This window comes from Amphiura filiformis, chromosome 17, assembly GCF_039555335.1.
Source record: "Amphiura filiformis chromosome 17, Afil_fr2py, whole genome shotgun sequence".
In the NCBI taxonomy this organism is placed as follows: Eukaryota; Metazoa; Echinodermata; class Ophiuroidea; order Amphilepidida; family Amphiuridae; genus Amphiura; species Amphiura filiformis.
Window position 1 is genome coordinate 6,519,876 of NC_092644.1, and position 15,902 is coordinate 6,535,777.

Sequence of the window (15,902 nt, forward strand, 5' to 3'; positions counted from 1 at the left end):
ATTTGTAAAAACCTATTGCTTGACTTGCAGTTGAATATATGTGTTGAAAGAATATGGTAAGCTCCTATCTGCGCTTTGAACTTCCAGTCTGCGCTTTGAAAACAAAAACTGACAAAAATCGAATTTTCTTAACTTGGTTGCATAAAGATGCGTAATTAGCTTGCGCAGATCGTAAAAATGAGTCACTTCAGCTGACGAATGGCAACGCCATATTCGTAGTGCGAAAGAAACGTCGTTTTTAATCGTACAGTTGCTGCTTAGCCTGAGTCGCTCGGCCTATCTCGTGGATGTTAAAGAACTAGTGGATCCGCCCTACTATCATGGCAATCGAAGATATCGGGCAGAAAATGTTAATTAAAAAAATGTCCTAAAAATTTCATACTACAGGATTATATTCAACGTATTTTCACCGTTAAAACGGGAAACCTGGTATTTAACTTACATATATGTTACTTTTACTAATCTTTGGATACATTTAAACCATGAAAAAGTAACATTTGTGATGATAGTCAATACTTATACCAGTATATAAGAATCCAGATGTAGATTTAGGGCAGAGTACGTGGGTTATCAACCAAAGTTTTATATACAGAGTACTATAAATCTATCAGTTGTGAATTTAGGATATGGCAAGTACGTGGAGAGTATAATGGATATTTTATAAATTTAGCCGAATCTCTGCATGGCAAAGTTACAAAGTTTACACGTTAAAAAATGTTTGTTTTTCACATCCCAAAATCCAGTAAGACCAATAAGATGTCTTGTTACATATTAATCAGGGGTAAATGTCTCTGCTACATCTCCTAGCCTTCATGCACTTGTATGACTATTAAACCAAGCAAATATTTGACATAGTATACAAGAGACAGCATTTTACTAATACTAGTATCTTTCTCACACATATAATTAACGCTCCAAGCGAGTTATACGAACAGCGGATATGCTAAGAACTGGTACTGGGTGTTTTGATCAATCTGGGCATATAGTTCCTGTGGAACAAAAACAGACCCGGGAAACAGACACACACAAACTGTACAAAAACGGGCATATATAACACTGCAACAATTTAAATGCTCCTGAAAGTGAAAATGAAATAGCGTTTGACCGATTTTTAAATCTTTTTGGTACCCGTGTAAATATTAATTGATGAAACAATTGTTAATACAATTTCTTACCAATTTCTTGCGATGTTTATATTTTGTTAATAAGAGTTACCATATAAATAAAGATATCTCAGCATTTGAATGAATGATGAAATGTGTTGACTATTGCTTAATCAAAAAATATTGTCCATTTCATATACAATTCCTACCCCGGTCAGGTATCAGAAGTTACACAATTCCAAACCGTGTTAAGTCCACAAACCCATGTATCTGATTTCCCTGTGCGATATTGCAAGGCTATATAGGTATTAAGTTTCAGTTGGATGCACCATTACAAAGTAAACGCATAGTAATAATACTGTGTGAGCCTTTGTTTCCCAAATGAGAACATTAGTCTGCATATTGTTATGCAGCATTGTTATGGTAAATAATAGCTTGTAGAGGGTACAACTCACTGTTGCTAATGTTAAACTTGTCAAAGTAATTGTGATTATATCACACAAGTAAATGAGACACATGGGGTTGTGGACTTAACACGGTTTGGAAATAAGCTCTTCAATTGCACATCTCAGTATATAACGTCCATTTAACGTCTTCGAGACAATTGGCAGTGGCGGCAGACCATTACCATCAAAATTTAGGGTGGGGGTGCTGGTTGTTCCGATTTGACTAGCGACTGCGTTTTTCGTGCTAAAAAGATGCAGAGGGCTATTATTATTGCTTTACTTTTTCTTCTATTATGATGGGGGGGTCGAACCCACCTAAAAATTTAGGGGTGTCCTAACCCCTGCTTCCGCCGCCTATGTTCAAGACAATGGAGAAAATGTTGCCCGCTTGTGATACACGCGCGATCAAAGGCGGTGTACGAAGTGACTGCGCCTTTCATATACACCGCCTTTGATCGCGCGTGTATCACACACGGGCGATACTGCCTATATCCAAATTAACTATAATTTTGTCTCGTCTCAAGTTTAAAAGAAAAAATGTTGAGAGTAACGCCATGTTAAATTTTGCAGTTGCAGATTCGAATCAGTGCGTTTATTCTGTTTCGGCGCCAGCGTACGGACAAATCGCCCTTCTACACATGCGTATAAGCCCCGTGGGATTAGGTTAGCGCACGCGATTCGAATCTGCCACTGCGAAATCCAACATGTTGTAAGTCTGAATTGATTTCATGTATATAGCAAAATTAGATTAACTAGTAACAAACGCAGGGCGCATGCGCTAGCCGGGAAGTTCAAGCTTGCTGTAGAATCGGTCCCTACACATGTACGACACGTTTGCAACGGATTAAATTAAATAAAATTAAATATCTTTTTTTCTATATGTCCGTTTCTCCGTCTCCCGGGGAATTGACTTGAAAACACTATGAGGATTACTCAGTTAATTTTTGAGGACAAAAATCATGAAATTGGTGGTGTACGGGAATTTTTATGGCCAAGTTTTAAGGCCAAAAAATATGATTTTTTCGAAATTTTTTTGACCGAAAATTCGACCCTTTCTCGCTTATCTGATGAATTTTCAATTTCTTTTTGACATATGTGCTAGATATGACTTTGGTGTTTATATTCCCTAAAGTAATTGTTGTAATTTTGCTTAGTTTTATAAAAAGAAGTGATTTTCTGCATGGAGTCGTTTTGATATTCAGCTTTGTTTACGTTTCAAAACCAAAACTGAATTTCTCGGCTCGCGCATGCGCCGTGCGTTTGTTACTAGTTAAAAATTAGATGTCCCCAGAGCTGTAGCCAGTGGGGGTGGGGGGGGGGGGACTATTTGTGCAAAATTTAGGGGGCTAGTTTTGCTAATTTACAAAAGTATGCAATAAGCCCCAAAATTTGGTCAAAAAAGGTCCAAATTTGGGAAAGAAAGTCCACTTTTCCACAAAATTGCCCCCCCTTGGAAAAAAGTCCACTTTTCAAAATCAGCACCCCCCACACAAAACAAATACTGGCTGCGGGCCTGGATGTCCCACAGTAAATGGGTAAGCCCTGGCTACGCCATAAATGTATGCTGTTAAGGGGGTACTACACCCCTGGCCAATTTTTTCTCAAAAATTATAGCACATTGGTGACAAGTAAGATATGTATATTATAGGGGCAAGGACACTGTACTGAAAATTCAGCAACTCAAAGCAAGTAGTAATTGATTTATTGATCAAATATTGGTTTTCCCTCATTTTTGACTGTAACTCCACAACTGTTATCTGTGCTGAAATAAAATTTCCAGTGCATTAGTTGTAGTCCTAGCCCCTATAATATACATATCTTACTTGTCCCCAATGCGCTATAAATTTTGAGAAAAATGCAAAAATAGGCACAAAATTGGGCAGGGGTGTAGTACCCCCTTAACCATGTAGCTGTAAAGCCAATTCCCGAAACTGAAAGAGAATCGGCTACTGTAATTTTTAAACATTGTTGAGATAAAAAAAAATTCAATGTAAAATTGTAAAATCAAAGTTAACGACAATAATGGCGTCAGTTGGCGTATTAATGCTATCGGACACAAAATTGTAAGCACTTGGATATTTATTCTGGATCCACACAAGATCATTACAGCGTATACATTTGACATGATAGTTGTCACATTTTAATGATAAATTTATAAAAGTATAGTTCTTTACATTTTAGACAAAACTTGAATATAAAAGAGCTTAAAATCAGCATAATTATAAAAATTTGTGAGAATTAATTAACAAAACAACAAAATTATTGTGAAAGCAAACATAACACGGGGAGATTTCAATAGTCTTTCATAGAAGATCGAAGTGACCGAGCTGGTTTGTAAGTGCAGAGTTTAGCAGACAGGTAAGTTGGTAACGTATCTTCAAAGTGCCGAAAAGCAAGAACAGCTAACAAATACTGAATCCGAAATTCTAAAGGCAGCCAGTGAAGCTCATATATGACGGGGGTGATATGCTCACACTTCATTTTCTTCATGATTAAACAGGCTGCGCAATTTTGTATTCTTTGAGGTCTGTTAAGTTACATTAGTTGGTAAGCTGCTTATATAAAATACGTATTACTGCTTCTAAGCTTTATATATATATATCCATGCCTATAAATAAACGAGCTACTCAATGATACCTAAAATAGCTTATAAAATCTTTTCATCATCTGCTGTATAAAACAAATAACTTCTGACGTTACAAAAGCTAATCATTGCAAAGCTTTATAAAAAAAATACTAATACATTATTATATAATTTTATATTAATTCATGTTTTATGAGCATTCTGAAATTTATAGATAGTTTGCTACTTCAATAATAAGGTGTCAATGTTTAGAATACTGATACATCATTTATGCACCGACTTTTCCATTAGAGTTGTTCTATCAAATTCAGGGACATAATATCAAAATTATCCACACAAAATATCACATTTGGCGATATTTTACCACTCCCACGATGGTCTATAAAACACTGGAGTGAAGTCTAAAGATCTGTAAAAATGTTTGATTAATTGAAGCCCCACCCTTAAATTCTCCTTTTTTCATTCTTGCAGTATATAGTTGCCAACACAGCAGTATGTTTAAAGAAAAAAACCCTGAATGTAAAAGTTGCAGTACATTGTGTAGATTTGAACCCAGCGCTTAGATAATGAAAGATGTTTTACATGCCACAATGCTCATGATGCTTGAGTTTAGTAATACCCATTGATCGCTAAAGTGCAACTTTTAAATTATGTGGGTTTTCCTTAAAAATACTGCTGTGTTCTTAATATTGAACGAAATTGCACGAATGGGGTATCAAGATGCGGTACAAATACCACCCCGAGAAACTAGTCTTTCCATGTTAAAGGAGGATTTCGTGATCCTAGCAACCTCTTTTCATGACATTTTTCAGTATAGATATCCACGAAATTTCCAAAATTTCAGTTGATTCCGATTTTGCGTTTGCGAGTTATGCATGAGTATGTGTATTACATTGCTCCATAGGCCAGTGTTGTAATTTCGTTCTGGTATACCAGAACGAAATTCAAATTTGACGATATTTTTGCTAAACGAATTAATCTGCAAGAAAATGTTTGGTACATAAACATTATGTAGCCAGAAGTTTCCAGTGGTATAAAATTTTGTTGTTGAAAAAAGTGGGGGGGGGGGGTGAGGCTGTGGATCACGAAATGCCCTTTAAATATTGTGAATACGGTTAATAGTTCTGTGAGGTCTTTAGTTCGAATCACATGATAATTAATAAGGCACACACGGACTCGCTTCCTCAACACAAAGTTTCATGTTATTAAATAACATTCAAAATTTGAAGGAACACTCATTTTAAAATCTTGCTTTTTATATACATGGAATGTAAATAAATTGGATAATGTATGATCCCTGCATGGTGAACACTGGGTGTGCAATTAGGAAGGTTTCTTTCTCATCACAAATGTCCTAATAATTTACTTCATTGCTGCAACCACTTCATTTGCTGCACGTTGACCGGCTTGCAAGGCACCGGCTAACGAATCATTCCACGAAGTTGCTGTGTAAGAACCAGCCCAGTGTACGCTGAAAATGAAAAAAAGACACAAACATGTTAGTAAAATGACGCATGTGCGTCTACCTGGCTACTTGTCTTTCTTTGACTCTCATTCACGCGGGTGTCGACTGCAGACGACAAGTTTCAAAAATTTTTAAGAAATTCAAAATTTTCAGAAATGTAAATTTTCATGACCATATTTGGAATCAGCATGAAAAATGCATTAAAATGAGTACAAACAAGCCTAGTATTCATTCAGTAGTTAAGATAAGCCTACTCTCTTGAAATTTTGAGAAAATATTTCTAAACTTGAACTTTTTCCATTGAAGCGCATGGCTAGCACGCAGAGCATTAAATTTGCTGAAGATCACTTCGAAAGTTGTAATTTGACCATTGACCACGCAAGCAAAACGACACAATCCATGCTATGCGGGAAATGAACAAACAACCCCCCCCCCCCAAAAAAAGCACCGATCGATTCTTACCATCCATGTGGCGTCCTCAATGCTGACAATACTTCCGATGGTTTCACGCCATCTCTCTTGGGCGCTGGACCTCTGTAGTCAGTATCCCAAATCTGGCAATATAATTCGTTGAGAAAAATCAAAGTGTATCATGTGTATTTAATAAGTCTGACAATTTTACACACAAGTAATCAGGGCGTAAAGCCGGGTGTCAGAATGTCGAATGCAATGAATCAAAGTTGGAGAGTTTGAAATCAAAGATGGTCGACGTCAAAATTATATGAAAATTATTAAATTTTGACATAAATTTTATATTTTAAAGTTCCAAACGATCACATACCAAGCTTGCACCCAATTGTGTCACCTTAAATAATCAGTCAGAGAAAATCGCAAGGTTGTGACAAATCTGGTAATATATTTCCTGATCTGGAAATGGGTTATGATGTCTGTTGAATTCGGCAACCTTGGGTAATTTTCTTTGATGGACACTTTATTTTATTTTTGATTACGAATCTTGTTTTGGATATTTGTTTAACATAATATATATATATCACGCAAATATGCTTGAGTTCATCTTAATCTTGTATCTTAAAAACATTCATCAATCTATTTTCTCGTTGAAATTTGACCTCTCGTCAAAAGTGGACAGCTATTTACTACATAATAATCCAATCAGTAAGCACATGAAAGTCGATAAGAACCGAAACATAATTTAAACTTATTCGAGAGCTTTAAATTTAGTCTTCCTTATTCAAAACAAGTGTAGGCCTAAAAGTGCAAAAAGCTTACTTAAAGTCCATCTATACTTAATATGGGTTATTGACCAATATGGGTTATTCCTTCATGTAATTTTACACGAAATTAGGGTTAGGGTTAGTTAAGGGTTATATGATTAGGGTTAGGATTAGGGTTAGGATTAGGGTTAGGATTAGGGTTAGGGTTATAGGGTTAGAGTTAGGATTAGATTACACGAAATAATTACATGAAGGATCGACCTTAATATGTACTTAAACATTAACATAGTGGATCGACTTTTGTGGTGTGTGACCGTGATAACGAACTTACCAATTCTTGGTAGTCAAGTGGCTCCATGGCTTTCTCACCAAAATGTTCCTTCATATAATTCAATAGGATCCCTTTACGTTGGTCAGCCTGCAAAAATAGCATTGATTGACAAGAAACAAGATTTTTCAGAAGAGGTACGGGCCAACGTAATACTTTGTTGCAAACTCTCTGCAGTTGTATCAGCAGATAGGCGAGGTCTGCTTGTTTTCTGTCGACAAGGGTCGTTCTTCAGTTTGAACGGCTCTTTTCAGAGCCACCAAACCTTTAAATTGAGCAGATAGGTGAAGTCTGCTTGTTCCCTGTTGTCAAGGGGCAGTCTTCAGTGAACGGCTTTTTCAGAGCCACCAAACCTTTTGCATTAGCAAATAAGCGAGGCCTGCTTGTTCTCTGTTGATAAGGGACAGTCTTCAGTGAACGGCTCTTTTCAGAGCCACCAAACCTTTTACATTAGCCGATAGGCGAGGTCTGCTTGTTCTCTGTTGATAAGGGGCATTCTTCAGAAATCAGAGCTATGCCTACTTCTGACGAAAGCTTGACCGTTCCAAACTTGTCCGACGGCGAACCCGCTAAAAACTTACCAATTGTTTTCATGTTTAGTTACGTATATGCCTATTTCAGCTACATTATTATAGACTATAGTTTGAGAAAGCACAAGTGAATTAAGATGCCTTTTTCTCTTTCAAGATGATATGAACATGATGAACAGACAAAATAATGATAAAATATGATATATTTATATAACATATGTATTATACTTGCCGTCTTCTTGTGGAGTCCTGGGGCACCCAGTACGGCCATTAAAGCCGGCTTTGAATCTGAGTTGTTATGATCGAACACACCGATAACTGGATGGTCGTCATTCTGAGCTAGAAGACTTAACGTGCCACTCATGCTCAGTAACTCGCCAGCGAGTCCATCTTCTCGCCAGAATGGCTGTAAAAAGTAGCAGAAAATATAAAGGTCAAATTGGTTTTTTTCTATATTTGAAAAAAATCTTACCAACATAACCCTAGGGCCAACGATTTAAGATCTACTTTCAGAAGTTATGACAAGCCACAGCCACGCATCCACAGCCACGCATGGCCATTTTGTTCCGACCTTTGTTTGAGACGCATAATGAGCCGAGGGACATCCGACTAAGGCTACTGATAATAGCCTGGTAATTGACCTCTCTGTGTGTGAGTGAGCATGTATACGCCATTGATGAGGTCAATGGTCATATGCTTTTAGACTGCTTGCACGAGTGAGTGCAGCTAGCATACGCTGCGCTATAGTTCGGCACATATAACATCAGAAAATTTTTGTCAGTTTTTGAGTTCAAGACGCAATGGTTCTTTCTCAAGACGCAAGCTATATCGACTATCATATCCGTTGAACACATATATTTAAGTGCAAGGAACAAAATCTGGTTTCTTTAGACTAAATAAATTACAGGAGATATGTGACCGTACAGCACGAATGAGCCGTAAATGTCCTCAATTGTATTCTGAGTTACAGTGTAAAATGGGCATGAAGGTCATATTCATAGGTATTTCAATTTGGTGCTACGTGTATCTCATTAAATGAGGTACACGTAGCACCAAATTGAGGTACCTATGAATACGATCTTCATGCACATTTTACACTGTAACTCAGAATACAATTGAGGACATTTACGGCTCATTCGTGCTGTACGGTCACATATTCATCATTTTCTATCCCGGTATCCAAAGATTTATCGTCTGAATATCAAATCGTGCACAGCACATTCACGTGTATCGATCCCGGGTATTCATTTCAGTGTCTTTGCTGTATCATGTAATTATTAACCGGGCGATGTCGGTGTGCCCTATAATTTATAACATATGAAGAGCTTGTTTCCAAACCATGTTAAGTCACATGTTTTTGATTTACCTGTGCGAAATTGCAATGGGTTGCGATGCTATAGATATAGTAATTTTAGTTGGATGCATCATTACAGAGCAAACAGTGGATGGATGCACAGTAACAATACTGTGTGAGGCCTTTGGTTCCCAAATGAGAACAATAGTCTGCATATTGTTAAGCAGCATTGTTGTGGTAAATAATTGCTTGTTGATGGTACAACTCATTGTTGCTAATGTCAAACTTGTCAAAGTAATTGTGATTGTATCACACAAGCAAATGAGAAACATGCGGCTGTAGACTTAACATGGTTTGGAAACAAGCTCTTCATATATTACATGAATATTTTAATAGAATTTTTTTTATTTCCTATTCAATCAAATTACCCTAGATTAGTCACATTAGTCTTATTAGTCGATCTAAAAATCACTTGGTTTCATTAGTGTCTCAAACCATTGAATGTTGCCTATTTCCTTTTCAAAAGTGTGTTTAACATTTTACAAATTGCAGTATATATGCAAATGCTAGTTTGTCCTCCTCGTGATTTCACTTAAAGGCCCATTCAGTGATTTGCTCATCCGGACGATCGTAAAAATCAGCAAAATTCTGATTTTGGTATCTTTATCATTGTCGTAGATGTGCTAACATAGCCTGCTAGTGGTTCAACCGAAAGCCGCGTATTTAAGACAAAATAAGGCATTCACATGAATCTGTAATAAATTAGCTACATGTATTTGAATGGGACTTCAACTGATACTGCTGTTTTCTTCGTTTTTTGTCGAAATTTTCATTTCAAAAATACCAAATGACAAATATTTGAATGACTTACCCTTCACTTTTAAGCAATTTACAAACAATTTTTGTACTCTTGCGCTGGGATCACTGAATGGGCCTTTAAACCGGTTTGTAAAAAGGTGGGCAAAAGAAAAATGACATTTAAATTGATACATATGTATAGTGACGATGGTTGCCTATTCTTACACGTGCCCTTTAAAAAAACCTCACCAATTACGCGGGACAATAACAACTGGAGAGACACTTAACATAAATCAAAATGCCCACGTATTTTGAATAATCAGAGTAATTCTTTTATCAAGCAATTTGTTTTGCGATTATGTTTTATTTAACTACAAAAAGTCACACGTGTTGCGCGATTAAAATTCACGCGACTATTGCCTGTTTGCAATGATCACTCAGTACGGAGAATTCAAAACGATATTCCCACCTAACACGTGACATTTGATTATAAACTATCCGAGACAAGAAAATGAGCGGTGTTTGTATCACGATTCAAATTTATACACATTTGTTGTTTACAAAGTAAATGCGGCTGATGAGATGGATGACGTTCGTATACAAATATTTATTTCATATTTATAAGCAATGACGAAAAGGATCGTCTTACCCTGAGACTAGTGGGCTAGTCAAATTAAGAAAAATAAAGCGGTTTAATCACCACTAATTGCAACAGAACCCATTTATAACTTTGATCAGCTCGTAATCTGCGGGCCTTATAACATCGCGGATTAATATCAATATAATTTTATTCTATTTACGAATTACCAATTCAAGACCTATAATTTGTCTACTTTCTTGAACTCGCAAAATATAGAGCAGACAGGTCAACTATAGCACTTAAAGGGGGGTAACCCTATTGGTTTAGGATATGGATTCTCTTCAAACTTACACACAATGTCAAATATTGTCCCCTTTATCAATCTATGTGAGAAAACGGGAACAATTTCAGCATAAATGTGAATAATTAGCATATTAGCAAGCCAATACACTGGTACGCGTGAATTGCATTCTGGTCAGGCATCCCGAAACAACGGCCGAGCGCATGTCCCGGTGGAAACAGGAAGTGTTCGCCTTGGCACTGAAAACCGGCTCGCCCCTGTACACTTTTATACCCTCTATTCATACTGATTAATCTTAAAAAACATTACATAGGGCCTATCACTGCGCTCATTTATCATTCTTGACAAGATAGCCCATGCTGTATTTACTTCGCTTAATTATTTCTTTATTTTTAGCTATATGATGCACATTTTCACATATTTATGATTTTTCTTTGTTTTATTTTTTAACTAATTTTCTAATGGGGGGGAGGTGCTCTCATAATTTTTTTCATATTCCTCGTATCATGCTTGACAATATAGGTCATGTTTCCTTATTTATTTCGCCTCTTATGTATTTCTTTATTTATGTTTTTTGTTTTATATCATTATAGCGACATCTATAGTTTGACATTAGGGGGCCTATTTGATGTATTTTTGCGGACGAATTGGTACTGGGGTGAAGTCTTCCGAATCTATTCCGATTTCATTCTATGACTACCCAAAACTCCCGTGTCGTGTAAAATGCGAACAACTGGTAACCTGTAAAAACCGCTGTGTTTCATGATTTCTCCGGAAATACATTGACTTGGAGCGTCAAATTTCAGGATAGTAATGAGAAAAATAGTATCTATTATGTGATACCAAAACCTCATCAACAATGAAAAAAATCGGGGGAATGATGCTGTCGATCGGGTTACGGACCTTTAAACGTGCATGACTTTTCGTCGTAGTGGTAAAAGACCAAAATTTCCCGCCGAACGGCTGATGATGGCTGATCAGAGTATAATCACCATTCATTTCAGAAAAGCATATTTCATAACACATCAAAGTCCCCGTTTTCTTTTCAAATTCTAGTAAAGCACAATTTTCAACACGAAAATTGTAAATATTGTATCAATTTTGCACAATTTTGATGCAAAGTTGGGACTATCATGAGCGTTATACACTTTTCCGGAAACCGATTCACAGGCGGATTTAGTACGTGGTATGAACCCATAATAATTTGATATAAGAAAGACATTCCTCGATTAATGTAATTTGATGTGTCGGATGTGCTTTCATATCCCACAAAAATACTGTTCAACTCCCGCTCGGGCAGTTTAAAATCACTTATATAATGCTAATCATCTGAACTTTTCCGGAGGTATAGATGTTGATGGGGCAAAAAGACGGGACAAATATATTGCGGTTCTTTTAAAGCACACAGTCAAATAAACGAAATAATTGAAAAAATATAGCTTTTAAAACCTAACAAACAACACGTTCACGTGTTGTGTACATCCTTTCACGCGACATTTTTCATTAATCTCAAAAACACAATAATTACAATTGCCTCCCACCCAACACGTGGCCTTCTGGTCAATCACAGAATTCACTCACTAGTAACCATGGTAACATACCCACAGCGTATACAGAATTGTCAGGATAAACGGTATACTTTGTCAGAAATTTCAAAGAAGTTAGACATTTTGTTAATCTGTGGTTCTGTGGGGGGGGGGGGGGGGGGGGGGGGAATTTTTTAATGAAAAATGTGACGCGTCATATCAACAACAAAAAAGACACTTTTGCGCAGATTATCAATTTGAGTGATTTATATATCTTAAATATAGAGATATTTTGCTCCACAATGCCGTTTTCCCCAATGAAATCGGACATTCGTAAGCGAAGATAATGAGTTCGTAAGTTATAGTATTGTTATAAAATTGAGCTATCGGCCTTTAAAAATATTATTGACAATGTTGAGAGTAGGAATGACCTTTAAAAATGTCTGAAAAAAAAATACAAGATGCCAGTTATATTCCGGTCTGAAACTATCAGACAATAATTTGAACATCACAAATTTGCAACAACCCCAAACAAATGGTGAAAAAAATCACCCCGGGCAGATTTTTGGCTATTCCTCCATTTACGATCCTGCCCAAAAGTGTCTCCTTTTGATCATAGATTTTAACTATGTTTTGATATACCACGTCACAAATATGTTGTCATTAAACTCTTTTCAATTATATACGACGAATGCTGCCATTCAGACAACACCTCTGGTTCACCATTATGAGCACTATATAATGCATACATGTCCAAATACTCGAGGGATCGTGTAATTATGTAGACGTCTATTTATTTGCCATGCATTTATTTCCGCGAATTCTTGTTATAGCCATCCCGTGAGTTAGTCATGCTACACATAAAATTTTATATCAACACTGACTGAAGGTCCGTTCATACTACGCCGCAATTGCGTTGCCATGCGGTACGTTACCGCACTGCATCGCATCATACTGCAAAATACCGCATTGCAAAAAGTAGATTTTAACTATGTTTTGATATACCACGTCACAAATATGTTGTCATTAAACTCTTTTCAATTATATACGACGAATGCTGCCATTCAGACAACACCTCTGGTTCACCATTATGAGCACTATATAAATTATAATGCATACATGTCCAAATACTCGAGGGATCGTGTAATTATGTAGACGTCTATTTATTTGCCATGCATTTATTTCCGCGAATTCTTGTTATAGCCATCCCGTGAGTTAGTCATGCTACACATAAAATTTTATATCAACACTGACTAAAGGTCCGTTCATACTACGCCGCAATTGCGTTGCCATGCGGTACGTTACCGCACTGCATCGCATCATACTGCAAAATACCGCATTGCAAAAAGTAAAGTTAAGTATGTACAATGTACTTAACTTTACTTTTTGCGATACCGTTGGTTGTCATTCAGTCGAGGGAAAGTGCCCAGCAAACACAAAAGGTTATAAAAGGTTGTCAGAAAACGTTTAAATGTCGGGTTATATAAAGGGTATATTAAGAGTATAAAACGTTTTCATAACCTTAAAAAACATTTTTTGATAATCTACTGTCAAGAAAACAAAAATGTTTTACAGAAAACGTTTAAATGTCGGGTTATATAAAGGGTATGAAAACGTTTTAATAACATTCCAAAAACATTCTTGAAAACTTGATACAAAACATTCTAAACAGAATGTTATTTTGGGGTTGAAAAAATATTTTGCGAAAAATGTTTGCTCAAAATATTTTCAATAACGTTTTAAAAACGTTTTCATGAAAAAAACATTTTAAGAACATTTCTGTGTGTGCTTGGTTCAAATATTTTAACATAATGTTATTTAAGTATTGACACAATATTTAGCAAAAATGTTTGCAAAAATAGTTTACAATAACATTTTTTGAAAACATTTAAAAATATTGTTGTAGTGTGCTTTCATACAAAACGTTTTAAAACGTTATCATGACCTTTATATAACCCGGTATTTTAATGTTATTAAAACGTTTTTACCTAAACCAAAAGCCAAAATATAACTTATTTAAAACGTTTTTAAAACGTTTTTGTGTTTGCTGGGTGTCTATAGTGCTACAATGGTTCTTTGGTTGTCATTCAGTCGAGGGAAAGTGCCTCTAGTGCAACAAGGGTTCTTTGGTTGTCATTCAGTCGAGGGAAAATGCCTCTAATGCAACAAGGGTTCTTTGGTTGTCATTCAGTCAAGGGAAAGTGCCTCTAGTGCAACAAAGGATCTTTGGTTGTCATTCAGTCGAGGGAAAGTGCCTCTAATGCAACAAGGGTTCTTTGGTTGTCATTCAGTCGAGGGAAAGTGCCTCTAATGCAACAAGGGTTCTTTGGTTGTCATTCAGTCGAGGGAAAATGCCTCTAATGCAACAAGGGTTCTTTGGTTGTCATTCAGTCAAGGGAAAGTGCCTCTAGTGCGCGGCCATAGTTCTGGTGGTAGAAGGGCTGAGCGGCGGGCCTCTAGTGCAACAAGGGCTCTTTGGTTGTCATTCAGTCGAGGGAAAGTGCCTCTAATGCAACAAGGGTTCTTTGGTTGTCATTCAGTCGAGGGAAAGTGCCTCTAATGCAACAAGGGTTCTTTGGTTGTCATTCAGTCGAGGGAAAGTGCCTCTAATGCAACAAGGGTTCTTTGGTTGTCATTCAGTCAAGGGAAAGTGCCTCTAATGCAACAAGGGTTCTTTGGTTGTCATTCAGTCGAGGGAAAGTGCCTCTAATGCAACAAGGGTTCTTTGGTTGTCATTCAGTCGAGGGAAAATGCCTCTAGTGCAACAAGGGCTCTTTGGTTGTCATTCAGTCGAGGGAAAATGCCTCTAATGCAACAAGGGTTCTTTGGTTGTCATTCAGTCGAGGGAAAGTGCCTCTAATGCAACAAGGGTTCTTTGGTTGTCATTCAGTCGAGGGAAAGTGCCTCTAATGCAACAAGGGCTCTTTGGTTGTCATTCAGTCGAGGGAAAATGCCTCTAATGCAACAAGGGTTCTTTGGTTGTCATTCAGTCAAGGGAAAGTGCCTCTAGTGCAACAAAGGATCTTTGGTTGTCATTCAAGTGCCTCTAATGCAACAAGGGTTCTTTGGTTGTCATTCAGTCGAGGGAAAGTGCCTCTAGTGCTGCAAGGGTTCTTTGGTTGTCATTCAGTCAAGGGAAAGTGCCTCTAGTGCAACAAGGGTTCTTTGGTTGTCATTCAGTCGAGGGAAAGTGCCTCTAATGCAACAAGGGTTCTTTGGTTGTCATTCAGTCGAGGGAAAGTGCCTCTAATGCAACAAGGGCTCTTTGGTTGTCATTCAGTCGAGGAAAATGCCTCTAATGCAACAAGGGTTCTTTGGTTGTCATTCAGTCAAGGAAAGTGCCTCTAGTGCAACAAAGGATCTTTGGTTGTCATTCAGTCGAGGGAAAGTGCCTCTAATGCAACAAGGGTTCTTTGGTTGTCATTCAGTCGAGGGAAAGTGCCTCTAGTGCTGCAAGGGTTCTTTGGTTGTCATTCAGTCAAGGGAAAGTGCCTCTAATGCAACAAGGGTTCTTTGGTTGTCATTCAGTCGAGGGAAAGTGCCTCTAATGCAACAAGGGTTCTTTGGTTGTCATTCAGTCAAGGGAAAGTGCCTCTAGTGCAACAAGGGTTCTTTGGTTGTCATTCAGTCGAGGGAAAGTGCCTCTAGTGCTGCAAGGGTTCTTTGGTTGTCATTCAGTCGAGGGAAAGTGCCTCTAATGCAACAAGGGTTCTTTGGTTGTCATTCAGTCGAGGGAAAGTGCCTCTAATGCAACAAGGGTTCTTTGGTTGTC

General features: G+C 37.3%; 1 protein-coding gene across 1 annotated transcript in view; it reads right to left on the bottom strand.

Annotated features, from left to right (window-relative positions):
• Positions 1 to 3,610: 3,610 nt before the first annotated feature.
• LOC140136879 (amine oxidase [flavin-containing] A-like) overlaps positions 3,611 to 15,902 on the bottom strand; it is a 31,497-nt gene continuing 19,205 nt past the window's right edge. Inside the window, exons 9-12 of the mRNA XM_072158490.1 lie at positions 7,864 to 8,037; positions 7,105 to 7,191; positions 6,061 to 6,152; positions 3,611 to 5,604 (exon numbers count right to left, since the gene is read on the bottom strand). Of these exons, the coding sequence (XP_072014591.1) occupies positions 5,496 to 5,604; positions 6,061 to 6,152; positions 7,105 to 7,191; positions 7,864 to 8,037 (462 nt within the window). The 3' untranslated portion in view covers positions 3,611 to 5,495. The remainder of the gene's footprint in view (positions 5,605 to 6,060; positions 6,153 to 7,104; positions 7,192 to 7,863; positions 8,038 to 15,902) is intronic.